The following is a 27189-nucleotide window of genomic DNA, read 5'->3' as shown; positions in this document are numbered from 1 at the left end:
TGCCTTATCATCAAACGGCTTCTCTTCTTTGGCTGTATATTGATTTTTCTGACTATGAAAAAGCGTTTCATCTCTTCTATGATAATCAAACACAGTTTCAGCCAGCGGGCACCTTCTTTTTTCTGAACCATATTATTGCACATATCATGGAATTATCCTACACTCCCTATCTGATAGGACCCCCATACAGCATTAGTCTCTTTCTAATGTTATTTTCCTTGTCATGCCCAACAATATAATGTTTACATTCCAAACATATAGCTGCAGGGATCATATCATTATTTGCCTTTGCCCTAGTCAAGGTCTATTTTATGAGAGCTTCCTGTCATTTGTCCTGATCTATGCTACTGTTTGTCAAAACATCACCTCTGAAATTGCCTGCTTCCCTAAGATGCCAGAAAAAAAATATTTCATGTCAACTAAAAATTAAGTCATTATAAATCCCACAGAGGTTTCTAAATGGGGCCACCCTTGGGATTTTATTTTTCTTTAAGTATAATGCGCTTTCTAATAGTCAAAGTGATTGGACTTGAAGAGTATTTTTGTCATATTTCCCCTCTAGCCCCTGGCACATCAGAAAATAGTCACAAAAAGGTTGCTTCTTTTTTATCTACTTGTACAATGTGTGATGACAGGGCCAACCTCATATGTGGTTCAGTGTTCATACCTGAGTGGAAAGTTGGGTTAACGTCTTTCCTGAATGGAGAAGGGGTATGAGACCCTTGATCAGGAACTTGGAAACTAGCCCTACAACTGCTGTGGTTTGGTTGGTTTCATGACCCCAAACACATAGCCTCCTTTAGGCTCAGGCAATCCATGTGTTATCTAACAATGTCTTAGGTCAGCTTGAAAGATGCAGTCCCTATTTTGTTCTTACAGTTTCTCACTGTCATTTCCATCCTCTGTGCTCATTAGCTGGCTATTTTGGTGATGGCTTCTTAACCTCATTGTCACAGACATCAGATTAATATCAATTCCTGAAGCTCAGCTTTTGTGATGTCACTCTTTGCCCCAAACTCTTCCATGGCTGGCCATTGCTTCCCTGGTGTTTAGGACCCTCCAGAGTGAACCTGCAATCTACAATTCCAGGATGCTTACCAGCGATTTTCTATATGTCCTTTACACACCAGTCTATCTGAACTTTCGTTTTGCCATTTTATGAATATGTCTTGTGTCTTCTTTGTATTTTCAAGGTATATCGCTTACTGCAGAGATTTCTATATTTATCTGACTTCCCCTGCTAGATGGTAACATTCCTGAAGATAATTGTGACCATTTATTGACCAAATATTCTTTGCTATGGACTGTGTGAGATACTTTACATCCATCAACTCTAGATTTTCTAATAATGTAAGGTGGATATTACTATCTTGATTTTTCAGATGGGAAGATAGTGGTTAGATGATGTCCTCAAGGTCATGTAGCTAGCATGTGACAGCTCATGTCTTAGTTGTTTCACGTATATCATCTAGAAAAACACTAAATTGAATGAATGATGATGCCGGCACTTGTTCAGCACACAGATGCTAGGCAATTACAAATGTGAATAAATGAATGAACGACGGGATTTTATACCTTAAATTAGCCCCCTAACTTTAGATAATTGCCACCAGGTGGCAGTAGTTCGCCACAGCCATACAGACTGGTCGCAAGATTCACTAAATGGAATAAGAGAGCTGGAAGGGACCCTGGAGATTATCTGACGCGTTTGCCCTATTTTATGCTAAGAAAATTGAGAATCCGTAAAGTTATTTTATTTACTCAATATCTTTTAGTTAGTGAAAGAGCGGACTTAAACTTAGGTCTAAAATTCCCAAAGCCACTGTTTTACCATTAGACCAACTTGTATATTTTTTCTTCAAAACTTATAATTTATAGTAATAATTTTCCCATTGAGTATTAAAATATTCAGTAAAATAGTAAATGTAATCAAAACTAAACAAATATATTTTATCAAAAAGTTTTAAGTGTTTCCCTTAACCAAGTAATATAGTTTTCATGTTAAAAGATGTTATGATATAGATAATGCAAAAAGGAAAAATACCACCAATTCCAACAGCCAGAGATAATCATTATTTTAGAATATATTCTCCCAGAGGATTCTTACTCATCTGTAAAACCCACTTTTGAAAATTAGGATCAAACCAAGACATAATTTAGTAATTTGTTAACTTTAATTTCTCTCTACAATCTGACTTTCATAAATAGTTACTTGACATTATCTTTAGGAGACCTCCTGGATCTTAAAAATTCTCCCAAATTAACCACGTTTAGTTGCTAGTAAACGGAGACCATTTTTATATTTATGTATTTATGAATTTATTTATTTAACATCTTTATTGGAGTATAACTGCTTTACAATGGTGTGTTAGTTTCAGCTTTATAACAAAATGAATCAGATTTACATATACATATATCCCCAGATCTCCTCCCTCTTGCATCTCCCTCCCACCCTCCCTATCCCACCACTCTACGTGGTCACAAAAACACCCAGCTGATCTCCCTGTGCTATGCAGCTGCTTCCCTCTAGCTAGCTATTTTACATTTGGTAGTGTATATATGTCCATGCCACTCTCTCACTTCGCCCAACTTACCCTTCCCCCTCCCCGTGTCCTCAAGTCCATTCTCTGTCTGTGTCTTTATTCTTGTCCCGCCCCAAGGTTCTTCAGAACCATTATTTTTTCTTTAGATTCCATATATATGTGTTAGCATACGGTATTTATTTTTCTCCTTCTGACTTAACTTCACTCTGTATGACAGACTCTAGGTCCATCCACCTCACTAGAAATAACTCAAATGCATTTCTTTTTATGGCTGGGCAATATTCCATTGTATATAAGTGCCACATCTTCTTTATCCATTCGTCTGTTGATGGACACTTAGGTTGCTTCCATGTCCTGGCTATTGTAAATAGAGCTGCAATGAACATTGTGGTATATGACTCTTTTTGAATTATGGATTGCTCAGGCTATATGGCCAGTAGTGGGATTGCTGGGTTGTATGGTAGTTCTATTTTTAGTTTTTTAAGGAACCTCCATACTGTTCTCCACAGTGGCTGTATCAATTTACATTCCCACCAACAGTGTAGGAGGGTTCCCTTTTCTCCACACCCTCTCCAGCATTTATTGTTTGTAGATATTTTGATGATGGCCATTCTGACTACTGTGAAGTGATACCTCATTGTAGTTTTGATTTGCATTTCTCTAATGATTAGTGATGTTGAGCATCCTTTCATGTGTTTGTTGGCCATCTGTATATCTGCTTTGGTGAAATGTCTATTGGGTCTTCTGCCCATTTTTGGATTGGGTTGTTTGTTTTTCTGATATTGAGCTGCATGAGCTGTTTGTAAATTTTGGAGATTAATCCTTTGTCAGTGGCTTCGTTTGCAAATATTTTCTCCCATTCTGAGGGTTGTCTTTTTGTCTTGATTATGGTTTCCTTTGCTGCGCAAAAGCTTTTAAGTTTCATTAGGTCCCATTTGTTTATTTTTGTTTTTATTTCCATGTCTCTGGCAGGTGTGGCAAAAAGGATCTTGCTGTGATGTATGTCATAGATTGTTCTGCCTATGTTTTCCTCTTCCTAAGAGTTTAATAGTGTCGACCTTACATTTAGGTCTTTAATCCATTTTGAGTTTATTTTTGTGTATGGTGTTAGGGAGTGTTCTAATTTCATTCTTTTCCATGTAGCTGTCCACTTTTCCCAGCACCACTTATTGAAGAGGCTGTCTTTTCTCCATTGTATATTCTTGCCTCCTTTATCAACGATAAGGTGACCATAAGTGCATGGGTTTCTCTCTGGCCTATCTATCCTGTTCCATTAAACTATATTTCTGTTTTTGTGCCAGTACCATACTGCCTTGATGACTGTAGCTTTGTAGTGTAGTCTGAAATCCAAGAGCCGAATTCCTCCAGCTCCATTTTTCTTTCTCAAGATGGCTTTGGCTATTCGGGGTCTTTTGTGTTTCCATACAAGTTGTGAAGTTTTTTGTTCTAGTTCTGTAACAAATGCAAATGGTAGTTTGATAGGGATTGCATTGAATCTGTAGATTGCTTTGGGTAGTATAGTCATTTTCACAATGTTGATTCTTCCAACCCAAGAACATGGTATATCTTTCCATCTGTTTGTATCACCTTTAATTTCTTTCATCAGTGTCTTATAGTTTTCTGCATACAGGTCTTTTGTCTCCCTAGGTAAGTTTATTCCTAGGTATTTTATTCTTTTTGTTGCAGTGGTAAATGGGAGTGTTTCCTAAATTTTTCTTTCAGATTTTTCATCATTAGTGTATAGGAATGCCAGAGATTTCTGTGCATTAATTTTGTATCCTGCTACTTTACCAAATTCATTGATTAGCTCTAGTAGTATTCTGGTAGCATCTTTAGGATTCTCTATGTATAGTATCATGTCATCTGCAAACAGTGACAGCTTTATTTCTTCTTTTCAGATTTGGATTCCTTTTATTTCTATTTCTTCTCTGATTGCTGTGGCTAAAACTTCGAAAACTATGTTGAATAATAGTGGTGAGAGTGGACAACCTTGTCTCATTCCTGATCTTAGAGGAAATGGTTTCAGTTTTTCACCATTGAGAACGATGTTGGCTGTGGGCTTGTCATATATGGCCTTTATTATGTTGAGGTAAGTTCCCTCTATGCCTACTTTCTGTAGGGTTTTTATTATAAATGGGTGTTGAAAGCTTTTCTGCATCTATTGAGATGATCATATGGTTTTTATCCTTCAATTTGTTAATATGGTGTATCACATTGGTTGATTTCCGTATATTGAAGAATCCTTGCATTCCTGGGATAAACCCCACTTGATCATGGTGTATGATCCTTTTAATGTGTTGTTGGATTCTGTTTGCTAGTATTTTGTTGAGGATTTTTGCATCTATGTTCATCAGTGATATTGGCCTGTAGTTTTCTATCTTTGTGACATCTTTGTCTGGTTTTGGTATCAGGGTGATGGTGGCCTCATAGAATGAGTTTCCGAGTGTTCCTCCCTCTGCTATATTTTGAAGGATTTTAAGGAGGATAGGTGTTAGCTCTTCTCTGAACGCTTGATAGAATTCACCTGTGAAGCCATCTGGTCCTGGGCTTTGTTTGTTGGAAGATTTTTAATCACAGTTTCAATTTCAGTGCTTGTGATTGGTCTGTTTATATTTTCTATTTCTTCCTGGTTCAGTCTTGGAAGGTTGTGCTTTTCTAAGAATTTGCCCATTTCTTCCAGGTTGTCCATTTTATTGGCATATAGTTGTTTGTAGTAATCTCTCATGATCCTTTGTATATCTGCAGTGTCAGTTGTTACTTCTTTTTCATTTCTAATTCTATCGATTTGAGTCTTCTCCCTTTTTTTCTTGAGGAGTCTGGCTAATGGTTTATCAATTTTGTTTACCTGCTCAGAGAACTAGCTTTTGGTTATCTTGATCTTTGCTAACGTTTCCTTCATTTCTTTTTCCTTTATTTCTGATCTGATCTTTATGATTTCTTTCCCTCTGCTAACTTTGGGGTTTCTTTTGTTCTCCTTTTTCTAATTGCTATAGGTGTAAGGTTAGGTTATTTACTTGAGATGTTTCTTGTCTCTTGAGGTAGGATTTTATTGCTGTAAACTTCCCTCTTAGAAGTGCTTTTGCTGCATCCCATCCGTTTTGGGTCATCGTGGGTTTTTTTGTCATTTGTTTCTAGGTACTTTTTGATTTCCTCTTTGATTTCTTCAGCGATCTCTTGGTTATTAAGTAGTGTATTGTTTAGCCTCCATGTATTTGTATTTTTTACGGATTTTTTTCCTTTAATTGATATCTTGTCTCATAGCATTGTGGTTGGAAAAGATACTTGATACGATTTCAATTTTCTCAAATTTACCAATGCTTGATTTGTGACCCTAGATATGATCTATCCTGGAGAATGTTCCATGAGCACTTGAGAAGAAAGTGTATTCTGTTGTTTTTGGATGGAATGTCCTATAAATATCAATTAAGTCCATCTTGTTTAATGTATCATTTAAAGCTTGTGTTTCCTTATTTATTTTCATTTTGGATGATCTGTCCATTGGTGAAAGTAGAGTGTTAAAGTCCCCTACTATGGTTGTGTTACTGTCGATTTCCAATTGTATGGCTGTTAGCATTTGCTGTATGTATTGAGGTGCTCCTATGTTGGGTGCATACTTATTTACAATTGTTATATCTTCTTGGATTGATCCCTTGATCATTATGTAGTGTCCTTCTTTGCCTCTTATAATAGTCTTTATTTTAAAGTCTATTTTGTCTGATATGAGAATTGCTACTACAGCTTTGTTTTGATTTCTATTTGCATGAAATATCTTTTTCCATCCCCTCACTTTCAGTCTGTAGGTGTCCCTAGGTCTGAAGTGAGTCTCTTGTAGACAGCATATATATGGGTCTTGTTTTTGTATCCATTCAGCCAGTCTATGTCTTTTGGTGGGAGCATTTAAGCCGTTTACATTTAAGGTAGTTGTCAATATGTATGTTCCTATTACCATTTTTTAAATTGTTTTGGGTTTGTTATTGTAGGTCTTTTCCTTCTCTTATGTTTCCTGCGTAGAGAAGTTCCTTTAGCATTTGTTTTAAAGCTGGTTTGGTGGTGCTGAATTCTCCTAGCTTTTGCTTGTCTGTAAATGTTTTAATTTCTCCATCGAATCTGCATGAGATCCTTGATGGGTAGAGTAATCTTGGTTGTAGGTTTTTCCCTTTCATCACTTTAAATATGTCCTGCCACTCCTTTCTGGCTTGCAGAATGTCTGCTGAAAGATCAGCTGTTAACCTTATGGGGATTCCGTTGCATGTTATTTGTTGTTTTTCCCTTTCTGCTTTTAATATTTTTTCTTTGTATTTAATTTTTGATAGTTTGGTTAATATGTGTCTTCGTGTGTTTCTCTTTGGAATTATCCTGTATGGGACTTTCTGCGCTTCCTGGACTTGATTAACCATTTCCTTTCCCACATTAGGGAAGTTTTCAACTATAATCTCTTCAAATATTTTCTAAGTCCCTTTCCTTTTCTCTTCCTCTGGGACCCCTATAATTCGAATGTTGGTGTGTTTAATGTTCTCCCAGAGGTCTCTGAGACTGTCCTCAATTCTACCATTCTTTTTCCTCATTCTGCTCTGCAGTAGTTATTTCCAGTATTTTATCTTCCAGATCACTTATCCGTTCTTCTGCCTCAGTCATTGTGCTATTGATTCCTTGTAGAGAATTTTCAATTTCACTTATGGTGCTGTAAAAATACTCAGAAAATACACACTCACAAAAAGGGAAAATGGAGAAAAAAATATATATCATTGCTCCCAAGTCCACCACCTCAATTTTGGGATGGTTCATTGTCTACTCAGGTATTCCACAGATGCAGGGTACATCAAGTTGATTGTGGCGATTTAATTTGCTGCTCCTGAGGCTGCTGGGAGAGATTTCCCTTTCTATTCTTTGTTTGCACAGCTCCTGGCGTTCAGCTTTGGATTTGGCCCTGCCTCTGCATGTAGGTCACCTGTGGGCATCTGTTCTTCACCCAGACAGGATGGGGTTAAAGTAGCAGCTGATTAGGGGGCTTCGGCTCACTCAGGCAAGGGGGAGGGAGGGACATGGAATGTGGGGCGAGCCTGCGGTGGCAGAGGCCATTATGACGTTGCAGCAGCCTGAGGCACGCGTGTGTTCTCCCAGGGAAGTTGTCCCTGGATCACGGGACCCTGGCAGTGGCGGACTGCACAGGTTTCTGGGACGGGAGGTGTGGACAGTGACCTGTGCTTGCACACAGGCTTCTTGGTGGCTGCAGCAGCAGCCTTAACGTTTCATGCCCGTCTCTGGTGTCCGTACTGATAGCCATGGCTCGTACTTATCTCTGGAGCTCGTTTAGGCAGTGCTCTGAATTCCCTCTCCTCGTGCACCCAAAAACAGTGGTCTCTTGCCTCTTAGGCAGTTCCAGACTTTTTCCCCGGATTCCCTCCTGGCTAGCTGTGTCGCACTAGCCCCCTTCAGGCTGTGTTCATGCACCCAACCCCAGTCCTCTCCCTGGGATCCGACTGAAGCTCAAGCCTCCGCCCACCCTGGCGGGTGAGCAGATGAGCCTCTCAGGCTGGTGAGTGCTGGTCAGCACCGATCCTCTGTGTGTGAATCTCTCCACCTTGCCCTGTGCACCCCTGTTGCCGTGCTCTCCTCCATGGCTCTGAAGCTTCCCCCCCGCTACCACTGTCTCCTCCAGTGAAGGGGCTTCCTAGTATGTGGAAACTTTTCCTCCTTCATAGCTCCCTCCCAGAGGTGCAGGTCCCGTCCCTATTATTTTGTCTTTTTTTCTTTTGCCTTACCCAGGTATGTGGGGAGTTTCTTGCCTTTTGGGAAGTCAGGTCTTCTGCCAGCGTTCAGTAGGTGTTCTGTAGTTGTTCCACATGTATATGTATTTTTGATGTATTTGTGGGGAGGAAGGTGATCTCCACGTCTTACTCTTCCGCCATCTTGAAGGTCCGACCATTTTTAATATATTTTTCTTCATATACTTCTTGAGAAGATCCCCTCAGTGAAAATTTCAGTTTCATTTACATTTTTCCCTTTTCTCATTCTCTTTTCAGTAAGTAAAAGAGCAATGTCAGGGCTTCCCTCGTGGCGCAGTAGTTGAGAATCCTCCTGCAGATGCAGGGGACACGGGTTTCCTCTCTGGTCTGGAAGATCCCACATGCCGCTGAGCAACTAAGCCCCGTGCGCTCCAACTACTGAGCCTGTGCTCTAGAGCCTGTGAGCCACAACTACAATCCCGTGTGCTGCAACTACTGAAGCCCATGTGCTTAGAGCCAGTGCTCCACAAAAAGTGAAGCCACCGCAATGAGAAACCCATGCACCGCAACAAAGAGTAGCCCCTGCTCACCGCAACTAGGGAAACCCTGTGTGCAGCAATGAAGACCCAACACAGCCAAACATAAATAATTTTTTTAAAAAAAGAGCAATGTCAAAACGCTGTGTACACAATCCATCCAAATGGAGATGTTTTTTCAGCAAAAGGTATTTTACTTTCACTTTTGAGAAACTGTTCCTCCCCATCTCACCTCTCTTCTCAGGATGATGATACAATACTAGAGGGTATTTCTCAGCTAAAAGGATCCGGTCAGTTACAAAATAGTATATTTTACACTAATGAACAGAAGATAAAATGGCTCCAAATGCCTAATCAAAGATCACAGTATTATCTTTACTTGAGTGATTACATGCCTCTTAGCATGGATTTTGCATGTAAAGCTTTCTCTACATCCAGGGATGCTCTCTGAATCTATAAATATTACTACAAAAATTATCATTGAATTTTGGTCCAGATGATTTCTGTCTTCTGTAATCGTCAATTCTTGTAACTGTCAATCTATCACCATTACCTTAAGGGTATATGCAACTGTCAATCTATCACCACTACCTTAAGGGTATATGCAGTAGAGGTTAGCAGTAGGAAAAGAAAGTTGTGAGGGGTGGGGTTGGGGTGTGTGTGTGTTGGTGCTTTCCTAACAAGGACCACTGCTGGAGTTGAAGTGGGGAAAGAAGAGCAAATGAGAAGTTGGATCAAGTGTGGTTTGGGGATGGTCAGAGCAAGAGGATCGGGGTAGGTAGGAGCCCTGCTGAGAATGGTCTACATGACAACTTGGACTCAGTACTCATGTAATTATGTTAATATGTCCAAGGTCCATTAACCCCAAACACAAAACTCCAAGTACCTACATATCTCAGCCCTCTAGTCTTCTACCATTCTTTTACTGATAAGATGGAAAGTGAATTTGAGGAAGTAATCATTTGACATCTCCTGCCAGGTGGGATGGAGATGGTCATGTGGCAAGAAATACAGTACGTTCCCTACATATGCACGAGTTCCGTTCTGAGAGCGCGTTCGTAAGTCCAATTTGTTCCTATGTCCAACAAAGTTAGCCTAGATACCCAACTAACTAACAATCAGCTATATAGCACAGGATTGTAATAGGTTTATAATACTTTTCACACAAATAATACATAAAAAACACAAAAAATAAAATTTTTAATCTTACAGTACAGTACCTTGAAAAATACAGTAGTATAGCACAATACCTGGCATACAGGGGCTGGCATCAAGTGAACAGGCAAGAAGAGTTACTGATTGGAGGAGGGAGAGGAGGTGGGAGACGGTAGAGCAGAAGGATCGTCAGCAATAGGAGACGGAGGGCAAGATGCAATTTCACTCATGCCTGACGTTGACGGCACAGGTTCTGGTTCCTTGCTGGATTCAATTCTATCTACCCTCTTTAAAAAACGATCCAGTGATGTCTGGGTAGTAGCTCTTTTTTTCTCGTCATAGATGATACGGTAGCACTGGATTGCATTCTGAACAGCTGCTGCAACCTTTGTGTACCGTTCTGTGTTCAGGTCCTGTGTCTCAAAAACTAACAGTGCCTCCTCAAATAAAGAAAATCCCCTGCCATTTCCTGTGTCATGAATCTCTTCAGTTCTTCAGTTACTTCTTCCTCTTGTCTCTCTTCATCCTTTCTCTGGGCCTCCAATACCTGGCACTTCTTAGCAGTACCAGCTATATCACCGCTGCTTTTATGCTTGTTTCCAGACATCCTGGGCTTGAAATAAACATACTGTACTACTGTACTCTATACAGTACTGTAAAGTACACAAAAGCAAACCACGTGTAGAGGACGCACATACGTGACAACGTACGCCAGACACATGAACTAACTTACGTGACTGGACATGCAAACGCATGTTTGCGTCTTTGAAAGCTCGCAACTTGAAGGTTCGTATGTAGGGGACTTACTGTACTGTGTAGGGAAGGTGCTTTGAAATCCAAATCTTGGGGCTTCCCCCACCTCCATCCCCCCCATTCATTTAGGCTCCCTGTTTAAATATTAGTATGTAGCTTCCTCTACAGATAGCCACCAAGGGAAATTAACTGAAGGAGCATCAGATTAGTTTGTAGGAGTCTCCCTGATTATTTCTCTTCTGATGTATACAGCACCAAGGACAGGAGTGGATAGTGGGCATCATTAGTGAGGTAGAACTGTCAAGGGAGAGGAAAACTGCCTGGTTTCTGCCTGGAAAGAAACTGAATGGTAATTGCTAAGCAATTTGTAGTTAATTGATAATCAAAGTGCAGCCCTACATGTGAAAATGATGCTTCTCTTTGGTCATCAGTAAAAAACTGGTTTCCTTTGTAGCAGAAAGGAAGACTTGCCCTAATAAAGTGCTGCTTCCTGGTTTTCCTTTGCTACCAACTGAATCTAGCTGATTGAAATAAGGCAAAGATGAAATGAGCTCAGGAACCAAGCCTTATTAACATAGGGTTTCACTTCCTAGAAAACTGGTCCAGACTACTATTTAGGTGTTCCTATTCTGCAGTTATTCACTATTCCATCCACTTTTGTTTCATAGTCTTTTCTAAACGTTGTATTTCATAATAAAACAGAGTAAAAATATTATAAAATATTTGAACTTTACATACATAAGAGAAAATGTCTCCAATAACCCCAATCCAACAGACTGTATTGTACTCTTTCACATGGCATTTCCTTTTCTTGCTTTTTCCATATGGCATTTGCACTTTCTTTGCTTTTTTCACTGTTTTAGGCAAGTTCCATGAGTCTGCCCTATGCCACTGTTAAGGAAAAACAGCTTTTTTCCTTCCTGTGTAGGGAAGAACTTAGTTCTTTCCTAACATGTCTTCCCTCCCTGTGAGTCTCCTTTACTACTCACAGAAAACACTTCACTTCTGGGCACCAAACGTGTGCAAGCTTTTTCCCACAACAAGCAATTCTGTGACACCAGCTGCATGTTCTACAGTTTCTCAATTCTGACACTGTGTACTTGGAGATAGCCTCAGATACTGCAGGTTAAGGGCTCAGTCCCATAAGACTGACCACTCTCCCCCAGCCATCCCTCCCACCACCACTTCAGACACCAGCTGCAAGCTCAGGTTTTCACCTGTGCTTCTGACCAGCTATAGAAGTTCCAAAGACCTCCTCTCCTTGGGGTTGATTAATTTTCTAGAGCAGTTCACAGAACTCAGGAAAACACTTATGTTTACTAGTTTATTATAAAAGGACATGATAAAAGATACAGGTGAAAATACAGATGGGAGAGGTGCAGAGGGCAAGATACGTGGGAAAGGGCACGGAGCTTCCATAACCTGTCCAGGCGCACCACTCTCCCAGCCCAACCTGTGAGCTCTCTGAGCCCTGTTCTTTTTGGGATTTTATGGAGGCTTCATCACATAGGAACGATCCATGATTACTTCCAATTTCAGCCCTTCTCCCTTCATGAGAAGTGGGGGGGAACGGGGGGGGCACTGAAAATTCTAAGCTTCTGATCATGTCTCAGTCCATCTTTCCAGTGACCAGCCCTCATTCAGGAGCCATCCAGGAGCCCACCCAGAGTCACCCCATTAGAACAAGACACTCCTACCACCCACAAAATTACAAGGGTTTCAGGAGCTCCGTGTCAGGAACACAGGTCAAAGACCAATATAGAACAAGAGATGTTCCCAGTGTTCAGAGACCAATATCTATTTTCTATTATCTCACAGCCACTCTCTTCTATAGATTAAATTCACTGATCCTAGCTTCAGTCCCTCAGGTCACATATGACAAGCCTAATTCCCTGAGTCTTTAGACTGTAAGAACATCTATTATATCCACGGGACCTTCTGCCACCCCCCACCCCATTCCTCCCATCCCAACAAATACACTTCTCCAGACAAAAACCAAAACTTAAGACCAAAAAAACTCCATACCAGGTCTCTCATCTATCCCCCATGGATATCATTCTGGTCTCTAACTTTAGAGTAGCTTCAGATCTGAGCATCTTCCTTTAAATATGGTACCAAGATGGAAACATATTCCAGGTATGAACAAACTAGAGGAAGATTTTCATCAACCATCTCTTCCATTCGATATTCTCTTTACCACTTGAAAGACTGAAGATACTGCAAAGAACATGAGCTTTGAAGCCATAGGACCTGAATTTCAATAGTGGTCATCATTAGCTGAAATGTCTGAGCCGATTTTTGTTATCTATTTTTGTTTCATCTGTTCTCCCACAGCCATGTTATGAGAAAGAAATGAGCAGTTTGTAAGTGCTTAATATAGTGGACTTAATGTTAACAGTGTAAGCTCAGACCATATCTCTTGGTAGTCACATCATACTCTTTGTTCTTACTCAACTGTTACTATGTATTGGTCAGGGTTCAGAGAACCCTGACTGGTTAGTTTAGCAGAAAAGAATTTATTTAAATTTTACTGACTTCAGAAATAATTTATACCGTGACCCAGTACACACATGCACACATAAATATATAATTCAAATAATCTTCACAATATTTACCCATCTGACATGTTTCCTCTGCTGTTTTTCTATTCATTTTTTTTTTAATGCTAGTTATGATCCACTGAGTTGATTTCATGACTCACTAATGAATCGTGACCCATAGTTACATTTCCGAAGTAATGGAAAACACTACACTGCAGGGTATTAAATGGCCTAGAAGAATCTAGAGAATCACTAGAAGGACAGAGAAAAAAACTCTAACCTGTGTTTCCAGGAACTGGGTGGCCAAGAGAGCTGCCAGCTCCAGAAGCATTCCATCTGTGTGACCCACACCTGCAAAATGATGCCTTTTGAGTCTCACACTAGTGCACCTGATTGAAAAAGTCCTGGTGTAAAGGGGTTTGGGAAATGCAGAAAAGGAAAGCACTCCAAGAAGGCTGCAATAGATGTTAATCAAGCTAATTCATGCTGCCGAGACTTACTCAAAGGTACTTGGTTTGGACAAACCCAGTGGCCTAAGCATCCCTCTTTATATCTATTGGTCCCTATTAAATTGTATATTTTCTTGGGTGCAGCCTCTTACTGCTACTTTCGTGAGGGAAGGTCACATAACTACAGTTTACTTGACAGAATGAAATTCAGAAGAACAAACCAACTGGAAATTCCCAAGTTACATTTCCTTTCACAAACATACCTCTACCAAGTTAACCTGGGGTCTACAAAAAAGGGAGGTTAAAAAAAAAAAAAAAAAGGATAAACCTAAAAATAAAAAAAATAAACTGAGGATTCTCTTCTTACCACCCACACAAAGAATCTTAAGTTTAAAAAGACATCTTTTAGATCACTGAAGAGAAGGGACGAATTAGGAATAATTTTAACTTCTTTTTATTGTCCTTCAGTTCAGTTTATACAGTAATTTGTATCTGTGAAAGAATTCAAATTTATTGAATGAAAGGCATTGCTTATGATATATAAAGCAATTAAAAAATAAGTTACTGAAGGGGTAATATATAGCGAATTAAATAATACAGGTTTTGGGGTAATTGATGTGCATTTAATTTAAAAGAAACTGTGTGAGGTCACCACACAGATTTATATAACAGTTAAATGCAGAAAAACACAAGAAAGTAAGTTTCTATGTGATCCCAACAGAGGTATCCTTTCCTTGATCATAAGAGAACCCTGAGAATCCAAGTATTTTTAGAAGCTAAAACTGTTTACAGAAGTGCAAAACACCAAAACACTTTAAGCAAAGCCTTTATTTTCAAGGAAAAAAGTATATTTTCTCATTTTCTGTTCTTGTCATAAATTTTAATTATTTCCAGTGGAACCAAAACCTCCTGAACCCCTTTCAGTGTCATCTAAAACCTGAAAAGACATAAAGGTAGTAAGCCATGTAGTTAATTTCAGATGCTCTTTCAGTTCTCTCCAGCTCCAAATTTGTAAGACTTTTATTCTTGCTATAGCATTGTTTCAAAAAGGAGATTACAGAAAATTAAATTTTTAAAGTTTCATAAATTAAAATATTGAATAAGTTCCAAAAAAGCTAAGGGAACAGTAGAATTTCACAGACTATTTAAGTGGTTTATTATCCAAAGTAATGCTGTATAATAGCTATGGAAAACAATTTCAAGAAATTCTAAGATTTAAATTTTGCCTAAAATAGGACTAGTCACATATTCTACCTCAGATGGTCCCCAACTTAGGATGGTTTGACTTATGATTTTTTGACTTTATGATGGTGCTAAAGTGATTTGCATTCGGTAAAAACTGTGCCCCAAATATTGAATTCTGACCTTTTCATGGACTAGTGATATACGGTGTGATATTCTCGTGATGCTGGGCAACGGGAGCAGGCTGCAGCCACCAGCCAGCCATGCCATCACAAGGGTGAACCACTGATAACACAACTGTTCTGTACTCATACAACCATGCTATTTTTCACTTTCAGCATGGTAGTCAATAAATTACATGAGATATTCAACACTTCCTTATAAAACAGGCTTTGTGTTGGATGCTTTTGTCCAACTGTAGGTTAATGTAAGCATTCTGAGCATGTTGAAGTTAGGCTAGGCTAAGCTATGATGTTCGGTAGGTTAGACGTATTAAGTGCATTCTCAACTTAAGATATTTTCAACTTATGATGGATTTATTGGGATGTAATCCCATTGTGAAATCGAGGAAGATCTGTATTTAGTTACAAATAGCATACTAAATCCTCAAAATTTTATTTCTCCTTCACTGAAGATGTTACATCATGTATTCCCTATTCAGCTTTTAGGATACTTACTTGAACTTCCTCTATTTCTGGGTAAAATATCCGTTCACAAATGAGCTGTGCAATGCGATCACCCTTTTTGACTTCAAAGGAAAAACACAAAACAATTTATTACTGATACTGATGCATTCTCTGTATCCTGCCTTGTACAGTACAATGAGAATTAGAGTAGCATGTGTTACTTAGACATACGTAACTTGGAAAACTCATTGCACTTACGTGACTGCATGTATTTGACATACCTTCGAACTTTTCTTTGCCAAAATTAAACAGTACAACACCAACATTTCCTCTATAATCTTCATCTATGACACCAGCTGGAAAAAAGAAAAAAAATATTAGCTTGGTTTATGGTACCGAAAGATTAAGGGTATATGATTACCTCAGAATCATTCCTAAGTAGCTCTGAGAGTTTTATCCTTACAACGAATATGGGAATCTTGCTCTGGTACTATGTAAAGCCTCAAAACTAAGAAATTACTAAAATGCAAATAAGAATTAAGAAAGTGGTCCTAATTTTCCAACCTGTCATCCTTACAAATGGTGACCACTACCTACTCTAAATTGGGAGTAGGCACTTAGCATCTCAGACAAGTCATCCTGAATTGCTCTCTCCAATCCTACTGTCTATTTGTGGCACACCTGTCCAAAAGACTAAGAGAAAACTATGATTTGGGTTTTAAAGGCTTCTCCTGGTAGCAACTTCCCACTAACATCCAGATTGAAATATGATTGAGTCATAAATAAAAATGTCAAAAAGCCTAAAGATCTGCAGTAGAATAAGTCAACGTTAAGCAGCAGTCTAGCAAATATCAGAACATTCCATTTTTATAATGAAAATGGAGCTGAATCGTTCAGTTCACATTCTTCTTCTCCTTTTAATTTAAGCGACCAGCCTTTCTCAGAGCATCATCTGTCAGAAGACATTAGCACATAAGCTTAATAATGAGTACACTTTTACACAGAACCGTGTGTAATTAGTACCTGTTTGAGATTATAAACACAAAGGCAGCAAATCTTTGCAGGAGAGAAACTTGAGCCAGAGAAGTACATTTACCAGACTTGCTAGCATTTATCTTTGGGCCAAGAATCCAAAACATTTCCATAAACACAAGCACAGATAATATAGGTGCACCAGGCCTTCTCATTTCCTTTTCTAATATTGAGAAATAATTCACAATTCAATGGCTCTTAGCATGTTCAAAGTTGTGCAAACACGACCACAATCAATTTTAGAACATTTTTATTACTGCAAAAAGAAACCCCCTGCCTGTTAGCAGTCATTCTCCTACCCCCTTCATCCCCCTCAGTGCCTGTCTCCTTTTATACATGATAATTCTTTCCCCCCAGTTTGTAAAATGCTGGATAGGATTCATGTGAATCTAATTAAACGTAGCTCCATGTCACATCTTACAGCTTCTCATTAACACCTCACTTCTTTAAAAAACAAAACAAAACTCTTATCAAAGAAGAAAAAAGAAAATAAAAAGAATCAGGAATTTAGCTCAATGGGTACTAATGCTGGTTGGTCAGACTCGTAATTATTTGAAGGTCAACTGAAAAAATTTTTTTTTTCTTTTTTAGAACAAGGGTAAGCATCCCCTTTCAATTTTCTCATGTAGGGGGAAAAAAAAAGCAAAATTTTAAAAAGTTCCACCATGGGGAAAAATATTCAGAAAACCAACATTTTAGATTTTTCCAGTGGATTAGAGTAGTTTAAATGAACCCCTGTGGTTTATGCATGAATTACTAGGGGTAAGTGAAACTGAACTTAAGCACTTCTTAAAAGGTTCCTGATACAACACTTTTAAGAGTTTGAATTAAAGATAAACATATTTTTAACAGTGAGAAGGGTGAGTATAAAAGTGGCTGAAAGTGGTTCATATCATGTCTAGACTGAAGGAAACAGTATTCTTTTCTGGTTCTACAGCAATAAAACTTTGACCAATTCAAAAAATACTGAAGCCTGGCATCTTTCCCCACTGCCAGTTGATCATTAAATTAGTCCTTGATATTTATTGAAAGAATGGATATAAAAATGAGACCAGCTGTTTTCTATATTATCTAGATGTAGAAAGTTTCAGCTGCAGGAACAGTTTAGATCAGAGTTAATGAAGGAACCCCTCAGTAGCAGGTCATTCCATGCCTCCCATGCCGGAACAAATGACCACTCAAGGCCTTGGCATCTCGATGTGGGAGTGCTGAAGTACAGGCTAGCACTAATTCACCTAGAATGCATTGGATGAAGGCAGTGTGGGCTGACTTCTGAACTCTTGTTTCATTACACAAATAGTACAAATACATATGAAGTAAAGGCCAATAATGTTCCCCAATCCTCCCTCAGGTAGCCAATGTTACAATAATATATTTTACACATTTTCTTCCACCTAAAATATTATTGATATCCTTGGGCAGTAATATAGCTAAAAGTCATTCTTTTAGATCCAAGATATGGAAATACAGCACCATTATTTCTATGTAACTATTCTCTTACGTAACATCAGATATTCAGGTCGTTTTCACATTTTCCCCATAATAATCAAGGCAGTCCTTTACATACGTTCTTGAGTGTTAGTGTTTTTTATTCTCATCAAATAGTTTCAAAAAAGCACTTTCCTGGGTTGAAGGGTGTGTATATTTAAAATTTTAATGGATATCGCTAGATAACTTTGCAAAAAAGGTATAGCAATTCAAATTTCTATCAGTGACACTGAAGAATGCCCATTTCCAAACTCCCTGACAGTACCAGATAGTAGCAATCTTTTAAATTCTGGCCAATGTGGTGAGTAAAAAATGGTATCTCATGGCTTTATTTACATTTCCCTGATGACTAGTGAGGCTTGGCTTTTTTCCTCCTTACGTGCATTGCACCTCGTCCTCTTGTACATTTTATGATCAGTTTTGCTTTTTTCTTATCTGTTTGGGTATTTAACTCTTTCTCATATGACTTGCAAGTATTTATTTGTTTACTTTATGGTATCTTCTACAATACAAAAACACTCCTTTTTGTAAAGGCCTTTGCTATGTATCTGTAAAGTAGTCCTATCACACTTATATGTTTGGGTGTCTTGAATTCTGCAAAGCCAGATTATCTGCCTAGATTTTATGCTTGGCACACAGAAGTCTGAAACGTCCTTAACTAAAAGAAATGAAGTAATTTGAAGCCAATTTAAATGTATAACAAAAAAAAGGCCCTTCTTTTTTTTTAAGTATGAATGCCAATAGTATAAAAAAAATCTAATAGTTCTAAGTTCATTTATTACTTATTACTCAAAGGCAAACTGACCTTCAAGAAAAACACAAGACTTATTCCTTTTCTACATAAGGGACATAAACATCAGGGATATTTCTCTTCATGAGAAAGCAGAAAGTATTTTGAAGTTATCACTGGAAAAATCATGCATTGGAACTGGCAGAGTGATTAACTGACTTCAGGCAAAAGTTTTACTGTGTCAAGACTTTGGCATGTCATTTGTTGGAAACCCTCTTTAGTGAAAACTATCCCCACCTACCAGATGTGAATTCTGAACGGAATCCTGCATACTCAACTTTTCCCTTTGACCCTTATTTACAGCCTGGGAATTCTAACAACATCCCTCTTCTGAAATAAAAACTGTGGCCAACTATGATAAACTTGTGCCTAAGAGACATTTCTAAGATACTATGCATCCAAGAACACACCACAATGTGATTGTGTGAATAATACCACACCAACCACCAGGCAAACTAACTTTCCACTCCTTTTACATGACATTTTTTCAAAGGATTGTTTTAAACAGAGCAAAAATTAGTAACAAAGTCGGAAAAAGTTTCCATTTAAAAAAAAAAAAGGTCTGATAAGTCCCTAAGGGACAGGAAATATCAGATACATTATCATTCAATCTTCCCATCATTCAGGGACAAGCACACTAATTTTCATTGTTACAGATACGGAAACTGAGGCTCAGAAAAGTTAAGTAATAACTAGCTTGTTAGTGACAAAGCTGGGGCCCAAATCCTTTTGTTATTCCAAAGCCCATGTTCCTTTCACAACCCTTTGAAATTTATTTAAAAATATATACAATCTTTTACATCCTTAAGTTATAGGCCTAAGTGACCATACTGACCTTGTAAAAGTATATTTGAAAGTCAAGCATAACTGAACCCAGGCAATCCTCAGCCCCCGAGGTCCCTCCGTCTCAGTCAAACTCTGCTCCTCTTCAGTCCCTAAAACCTACTTTTAGGCTCCCGACTTGCCCCACAGCACCATCTAGTGACGTCATGGGGAGACAGCCCAGGGACAGGCCTCAGCCACATGTTAACCCCTGAAGTGCAGGTAACAAGCTAACTCAGGGCAGGGCTCCGCTGGTGGAGGGAAGGGGCAGGGTGATTCACAGTATTTAACTGCAGTGGAAAGAACAAGGGGACTGGAATAATATGGATGGATTCCAGTTTTTAACGTATCAACTTGGGCTCATTTTTTTTTAATAAATTTTTTCATTTATTTATTTTTGGCTGTGCTGGGTCATCATTGGTGCGTGCAGGCGTTTCTCTAGCTGCAGTGAGCGGGGGTTACTCTTCATTGCGGTGTGCGGGCTTCTCATTGTGGTGGCTTCTCTTGTTGCAGAGCATGGGCCCTAGAGCGCATGAGCTTCAGTAGTTGTGGCATGTGGGCTCAGCAGTTGTGGCTCACGGTCTCTAGAGTACAGGCTCAGTAGTTGTGGCGCACGGGCTTAGTTGCTCTGCAGCATGCGGGATCTTCCCGGACCAGGGCTCGAACCCCTATCCCCTGCATTGGCAGGCGGATTCTTAACCACTGTGCCACCAGGGAAGTCCCAACTTGGGCTCATTTCTGAGCCAGTTTCCTGGTCTGTTAAAAAGTAGCTTTGTAGGGCTTCGCTGGTGGCGTAGTGGTTGAGAGTCCGCCTGCCGATGCAGGGGACACGGGTTCGTGCCCCGGTCCGGGAAGATCCCACATGCCACGGAGCGGCTAGGCCCGTGAGCCATGGCCGCTGAGCCTGCACATCCGGAGCCTGTGCTCCGCAAGGGGAGAGGCCACAACAGTGAGAGGCCCGCGTAACGCAAAAAAAAAAAAAAAAGTAGCTTTGTAAAAACGGCAAGAGGTGGAGGGAGAATTTAGCATATCCACTTATCTGAGGGCCAGGATGTCTTGTTAGAGAAGCACTCACTACAGTTGCTTAAATAATGATATAAAAGCTTTTCCTTTCCTTATAATAACAAACTTCCTTCTATGAATAGAGTCATTTTTGGACTAAATGCAGATTATCACTAAACCAAGGCAAAATCCTATCTGTCAGATAGTGTCTAGCTTATTAGGAAAATAACATGCATTTCACATAATGGTCATTAAAAAATTAGACATACTCAAATAGCATTTAAAACTATATCATAGTTGTAACTTCAGAGATAGAAATTTCTAAAAGGAAAGACACAACAAAAATCATTTTCTTTTCTTGATAAAAATAAAATTTGTCATTTGATTACTGCCTTTTAAGCAAAGACAAAGTAAACACTTGCAAATATTTACAGAATAAAAATGTAAATATATTACCTCCTACATCTATGAAGTGTTTTGCAGCCAAGCCAGAACGTGGAGCTACAAAACAAAAAAGGAGAAATTGACTGTCTTAAGAGGGAACGGCAATACTTAATATAACTGACACAATTTAAGCATGTCAATCTCATCTCCTATAACATCCGTATCTTAATCTTAACCTTAGCAGATGGCTCTGAATTAAAAATGTATTTATCACATTGTATTACCAAAGTAGAAAAGAACAGTTTAGAAAATGTTGACAAGGTTTAATTCAAAACCAAGTTAAACCACTCCAGCATGTCTTTAGGCAACTGAGGATCTATGGTGGTGAAGCTGTGGACTGCTGGAATGAACTGGGAGGTGAACAAGTGGGAAAAACTGTAGACAACTCTGTCCAGACATCTGGTCACAAAGGGAGGATGGTAGCTGGCAGGGACATGGGGCAGAGGAAGAGGACTTTTATTTTAAGGTAGGAAATCAGAGCATGTTGCAGTATGGGAACAGACATACATGGGAACATGCAGGATGGGAACATCATACTGGGAAGAAGGCAGAGAGAGAGAGAGAGAGGCATAAACGCAACCACAGAGTAGCAGAGCTTAGCCTAGAACTTGGAACTCCTACTCATAATTCAGATGCCAAAAGACATGTTTGTATGAAACAAATGAACCAGAGTAAGAAGCTAAGTTTATACCTTATTCTTGCTGACTTGAGCATCAGGCCTATCATTAATTACCCTAACTTCTAGTATTTTATTCCAGAATAACCTGTAACAGGCACTTTGTCAATAAATGCTACACCTTCCTGCCTTCACTGTTATTTCACCCCATCTCCTAACTGCCCCCCCCCAAAATACACTAAAAATGCAGTCAGTGCTGGCAAAAAGAGATGAAGAGAGCGCTCATCTCATTTTTCTTTTAAAGGCTGAAGTATTAGCAGTTCTCTGACTCGTGGCTAACAAGACTCCCCCAGGGATCACAGTTCCATTTGCTCCTTTATGTTTACTCTGAAGTTAGTCAGCAAGTAATTATGCTCTTGAAAAGAAGTTTTAAACTCTTTCTATAGTGACAACTGACTCGGGGCAGAAAAGTCAAACCTGTTGACTTGACCTGCATTTTGTCCTCTCTCCTCCCACTGTGAGGCATTTCCCTCTAGTGCACTGAAGTGCATCCCTTACCTAGGACACCCCATGAGAGGATACCCAAAGGGGGAAAGGCTAAGGGGCCTGATGTTTTCAGGGGTTAGAAACTTTACTCTCATAAGATGCCATGTGCCATTATCCTGAACCTGCCTCTTTTTTCTTATAAAACAAATACCACCTTCACAAAGAAATCTGACTTCATATGCAATCTGATCCTTGAAGGGGGAGTTGGTATAAGACTGGAAAAAGCACCAGTTAAAAATCACCTACACTTTCAGTTTTTCTCACAGTGAGTAGTTGTGAAAACAACCTCCTGGGCCAATGTGAGTGTCCTAAAAGCTTAAGTAAGGAATTGAAAGAAAAAAAAAAAAAAGCAAAGCGATAGAGGCAAAAGTAGATACGTAAAGGAAAGTTTTCAAATGACTGCAGTTGCCATCACAGGTGGCACGTCTTTATTTTAGGACGCAGGCCGAGCAATATCCCTTCCCTCATTTATACCCCAAATGAAACTAAGATGAAAGAACATATCGCAAAGGAAGAGCCTGACAAAGAGTTACCTGTGTCTCAAATCACTTACCTACTCTCCCATAGCACCCAGAAGGAAGAGCTATCTGAATGTCTGTTTTCACAAGGGCTTTCTCCATAGGTGGTACTGTGTAATCATAGGCACTAGGAAAATAATGAAAGATAACTGGTATTTAGATATAGTAATTCTCTGTGCATTTTTTGGTGAAAGAGGTGACATGTAAATGTATTCTCCCCTGAACAAAATTTTGTTGGCAAATTGAGGTAATTATTTAGCAGGAGGGGGCTGAAAGGCAGACTTTAAAAGGTATATGCTTCACTAACATGGTATGAAAAGAGGAAAATAAAGAACCAAGAAAGAAGGGTAGATAATAGCAAATAATAGCTAACATTTATTAAGCCCTTACTGTGTGCCAGGCACAGTTCTAATTGCTTTGTATAACTCATTTTATTCTCACAACAATCCTCTAATCGTTAGGGAAAACATGTAGAAGGAAAGGAGAAAATAGATGGCCAACATAAATGGTGGTGGGGGGGGCCATTGGTTCAGCTGTGTTGCATCTGTTCTGGTCTTGGTAGTTTACCAAGCTTACCAAGCGGTGGCCATGAACTTCACTGGCTGAGGGAGAGAGCTGACCACTGTGAACAGGCCCTGGAGATGGACACTACTGAGGAACTGATTCTCTAAGGTCCACACACCAAATACTGCTATTTTGTTATTACTGTAGCCCTCTCCTTGATAGAAATTTAAGAGATTTTACAATAAGCAGAACTGGAAGTTACTTTTGAGCCCTTAATTAAGACTGGTAAAGTGGTGCTATATTTTTACTTCTTTCATTGGAATTTCCTCTCTCGAAATAGTTAAAACTCTAATTTATCGAAGAGATATTTCCATGTCTATTTCAGTATACAGAAAGTCACCTGTGTTAGGAGGATGCTTACAAAGTATCTTAAATCGAAGTCTCTCCTAAGACTCACAACAGCGTCCAGATATGGTGTAGTCAATGTATATCACTCTACTTTTATTCATGAAAATAAAGGACTACAGCTTTCAGCCACAACAGTCTATACCTCACTTTTCTTTTTCCTTCTTTTCTCCCACTATCATCACATACTCCTTTCTTCCCTTCTGTGGTACTTATGACTTAGACCAGTGCTTCTCACACTAGAATTATCTGGGATGCTTTAAAATAAATCCTAAGGCTTGGGATTTAGTCATGTAATCAACACCCCCTCCTCCCCAATATCACTTTTGACCTACCTTAATGGTTCTAAGAACTGGGGACAGTAGTCAAGTGGAAAAAAAAAAGCACTGAATTCAGGGTCAAAAATTCTATTATATTCAAGCCCTTGGGCAATTAATTCATCTCTTCACAAACTCCCACATCTGTAAAAAGTACCACTCGTCTACTTCAGGATTGTTGTTGAGTATTAAATACAATAGCACATGTGCCAGTTTTTAGTACAGGTAAAAAGTGCTGTACAAGAGAGAAGATGGTAGTATTACCAACAACCCTGCTTTTCATATTTGGACCCTTTTGGAAATTTCCAGTCCTTGGAGTGAACCTAAATATGGACATATAGAGAAATGTTACTAACCCTTAAAGGTAGAAGCAACTTTCATTAATCTTTCTTAGCTACCTTATTACCTAAGAACCTAGGCTCCTACCGTGGCTTTTCTTTCTACTGAGCACAGCATCATTCTCAGGCCACTCCTTGAAGGCCAAAGTGGGCCTTCTTCATCTCTACTCTCCACTTTGAAAGGGTGCAATAAATGTTGCAAAATAAATAACACCTGGGCGGACATTCACTGGCATTTACCACTCCACACTCTGCCCAAATCCGTATTTAATTTATGCTAAAGAGGAAAGCTAAAATTTTCAACATTAAAAAAAGGCAGAAACCCTATATAATGCAAAAAGCGTTTGTTTCTGTACTTTTAAGCGTCTGTTTCAAGTTTTGGCAGCAGCGGGCTGGAATGTAAGCTAAGCTGAGAGCGCTATACTTCGGAAACTGGGACTTCTCCGCGAGAGGTAAGGATGACGGGACAGAAGGCGGCCCTCTCAGCCTCTTCGCCCGGGCCGGCCTTCCTCGGGGACGCGGGCGGACAGGGTGCCCACTCACCTGTATAGGTCATAGCCCGCGGCGCGCTCGGACCCCTTGGTCGGAGCGGTGGCGTGCTCCGAAAGCCGGACAAAGCGGAGCCGCATGCTGCCCTTCTCCGCAGGCCGGGCCCGTTTGCTGGGGGAGATGACTTGTGCCTCTTGAGAGCAGGGCATGGCAGGGCAGAACGTGAGCACAAAGGATCAGGCGGAACAAGAGACAGCAGGATGAGCGCAGCGCACCAGTTCTAAACTTCCCGCCGAAAACTCCCCGCCCCGCCCCCCTTACCCCTCCGGACGAGCCCACGGTTCTGGCTGAGAGGGGAGATGGGTCTCAAATTTGGGGCTGGAAATCCTCCTCGGAAAAGATCTGGGAACAGAAAGTACTGAGCCTTTTAAAGCTTTCCAAACTCAATGCATGGATCCAAAGTTAGTGGCAGCTTCTCTGGCCTTGCCCTCACCCCAAAATAGAAAACCACTTCCCTTCCCCATGAGGGGACGCGAATGAACTCGCTCCCGCGCCGCTGGGGCTGCGGTCCCTCCCACTCCCCCCCAACGCCCAAAGCCCAAGGGCTTCCTCGGGCCCTGCCTGTTGGCCCGCCCCATCTGCGGCCAGGGGACGGGCGCGGGGTCAGCCGGCCGGCACCCAGCCTCCCCACGCCGTGTCCTTCCAGCCTGGGCCCCGACATTACTGGCGCTGCGGCAACCTCGGCTAAGACTGCGGGCGCTGGTCAGCGGCCGGAGCGCCGGGAGCTACACGTCCCCCCCCGCGGGGTGGGATCGAGGGACGAACCTGGCCTGGAGGGCCCTGCGGCCTCCGTTCTCGGTCTTGCCTGGCGCGCGCCGTTAAACACAGAGCGGAGCAAAGACGGAAGGAAATGGTAGCTGAGCACTGGGCGAGGGCAGAGGTAAGTCATTTGCCCGGGTTTGGGCGCAGGTTGGTGCCGCTACTGCAGGCGCGCGCCAAGTCTGCACCGAAAGACGCGTCCCAGTTAAATGACCTCGGAAGCAGTAACCGCCGCCGTTTGACGAGGGGCGCACGGAGGCGGCGCATCAACAGCCCTCGGGCGGGCGTAGGCCCGGGTCCTCCCGGAAAGCTGTGCACTCGGCGTCCTGAATCTCGCTGCTGCCTGCGGCTGCCTCTGCCTCCCTCTGTCGACTCTCACCTTTAATCTGGCGCTGGTTTTCCGAGGTCCGGGCCCAGCGCTCTGTCGATCTACCTGGGGCTGTGCAGCTCGCGGCCATGACTCGCTGGCTTCTAATCTCAGGGGCCCCCAAAGCGACGGAACCGCATCACGATGCCCGTGACGGTCACCGCTCAGTGCTGCGCCCTAGGCGGTGGGCAAGGCAGCGAGTTCGATTTCCTTCCAACACTGAAGAGTGCAAGCTGGAGTGTTGTGGAGTGTTGTTTATTCTCAAAGGGGGCGGGGGACACAGTCTTGAGGATAAACCACAGGGACATCTCGGTTGAAATCCTAGCACTCTTTCGGATGACCCCACAAGAGCACAGAGGAGGACCCCTGTAACTGATTCGAACAAAGGTTCCGGGCCACACTGGTATAATTTACAGTGGGGATGAGTAAATAACTTTTCAGGTAATTATAAATTGATTTTTCTAGGATACGACTATCTCCACTTACCTCTGGAACTGACGCTAAAATCTCAAAACTAAATTGTAATGCATTTTGTCAACAGAAATACAAACTATAGGGCAGTTTTAGGAAAATGACAAATAAAAATGTTAGGGAATTGTTGGGGAAGTTTTCAGACTTCCTGGCTGTGCCTTTCCTTACAGGCCCCACCTTTTCGGTCTCCTTTACTGGCTCTTCCTCTTAAATGCTGGAATTCCTCTGGGCGAGGAATGCTCTATTTACACTCTTTACCCATGGCTTTAAATATCTGTACTCTGAGGACTCCCCAAATTTATACCTATAGCAAGGTGATCTGGGCCCTCCTCTTCAACCTTCTCTAGAGCCTTCTGGCTCACGCCTGTTGCTCCTGGCCACAGTGGCATTCTAACAGTTTCTAGACCCACCAGCCTTTCCTGCCTGGGAGTCTATACACATCCTTCCTTGATTTATGCTCCATGTGTTTCAAGTCTCGCTCATCTCTGAAAGAACTTTTCTGACAAACAACTGAAGTAGCTGCCCTTTGTTTCCCTCACCACCATTTTCTAGCACACAATCAGCTTTTTTCTATTCACACCACTTGTTACTACAATCTGTATCTCTTCTATGTATTTATTTTCTTGTTCATTGTCTATTTGCTCTAGTAGACAGAAGCTCCATGAGGGCAGGGACCAAATGTGTCTTCGTTCACCATTGTACTCCTGGGGC

General features: G+C 40.7%; 1 protein-coding gene and 1 long non-coding RNA gene across 6 annotated transcripts in view; one reads left to right on the top strand and one right to left on the bottom strand.

The window, feature by feature from the left end:
- Nucleotides 1–14422: 14422 nt before the first annotated feature.
- On the bottom strand, nucleotides 14423–27119 carry DUT (deoxyuridine triphosphatase). 3 transcript variants are annotated; one of them, XM_079914315.1, is made up of 8 exons: nucleotides 25647–25995; nucleotides 25143–25223; nucleotides 24876–25014; nucleotides 22804–22895; nucleotides 21101–21145; nucleotides 15792–15866; nucleotides 15562–15632; nucleotides 14424–14639 (listed from the first exon to the last, which is right to left on the bottom strand). In XM_079914315.1, the coding sequence occupies exons 1-8, from the start codon at nucleotides 25768–25770 to the stop codon at nucleotides 14583–14585; spliced, it is 684 nt and encodes a 227-aa protein (XP_079770441.1). In that variant the 5' UTR covers nucleotides 25771–25995; the 3' UTR covers nucleotides 14424–14582. The 3 variants fall into 3 exon arrangements, with proteins under 3 accessions (XP_079770443.1, XP_079770442.1, XP_079770441.1); XM_079914317.1 differs by lacking the exons at nucleotides 25143–25223; nucleotides 25647–25995 and adding an exon at nucleotides 26020–27119 and having other exon boundaries at nucleotides 14423–14639; XM_079914316.1 differs by lacking the exon at nucleotides 25143–25223 and having other exon boundaries at nucleotides 14423–14639.
- The window catches only part of LOC307182800, a 129305-nt gene continuing 127738 nt past the window's right edge, over nucleotides 25623–27189 (top strand). For all 3 annotated transcript variants that reach the window (XR_013827263.1, XR_013827264.1, XR_013827265.1), the window contains exon 1: nucleotides 25623–25761. This is a non-coding gene — a long non-coding RNA (uncharacterized lncRNA). The remainder of the gene's footprint in view (nucleotides 25762–27189) is intronic.

This window comes from Stenella coeruleoalba, assembly GCF_951394435.1.
Source record: "Stenella coeruleoalba genome assembly, chromosome: 2".
NCBI lineage: Eukaryota > Metazoa > Chordata > Mammalia > Artiodactyla > Delphinidae > Stenella > Stenella coeruleoalba.
The sequence above is the reverse complement of the archived record's forward strand: the minus strand, read 5'-3'. Positions and strand labels throughout refer to the sequence as shown.

Coding starts and splice junctions, on each gene's coding strand:
- DUT (XM_079914315.1), bottom strand. CDS start 25,770: ATGACTTACCTCTGCCCTCGCCCAGTGCTCAGCTACCATTTCCTTCCG. Junction 15,867..21,100: donor ACACTTCATAGATGTAGGAG/GTAATATATTTA, acceptor TCTTTTTTCCAG/CTGGTGTCATAGATGAAGAT. Junction 15,633..15,791: donor TGGCAAAGAAAAGTTCGAAG/GTATGTCAAATA, acceptor TTTCCTTTGAAG/TCAAAAAGGGTGATCGCATT.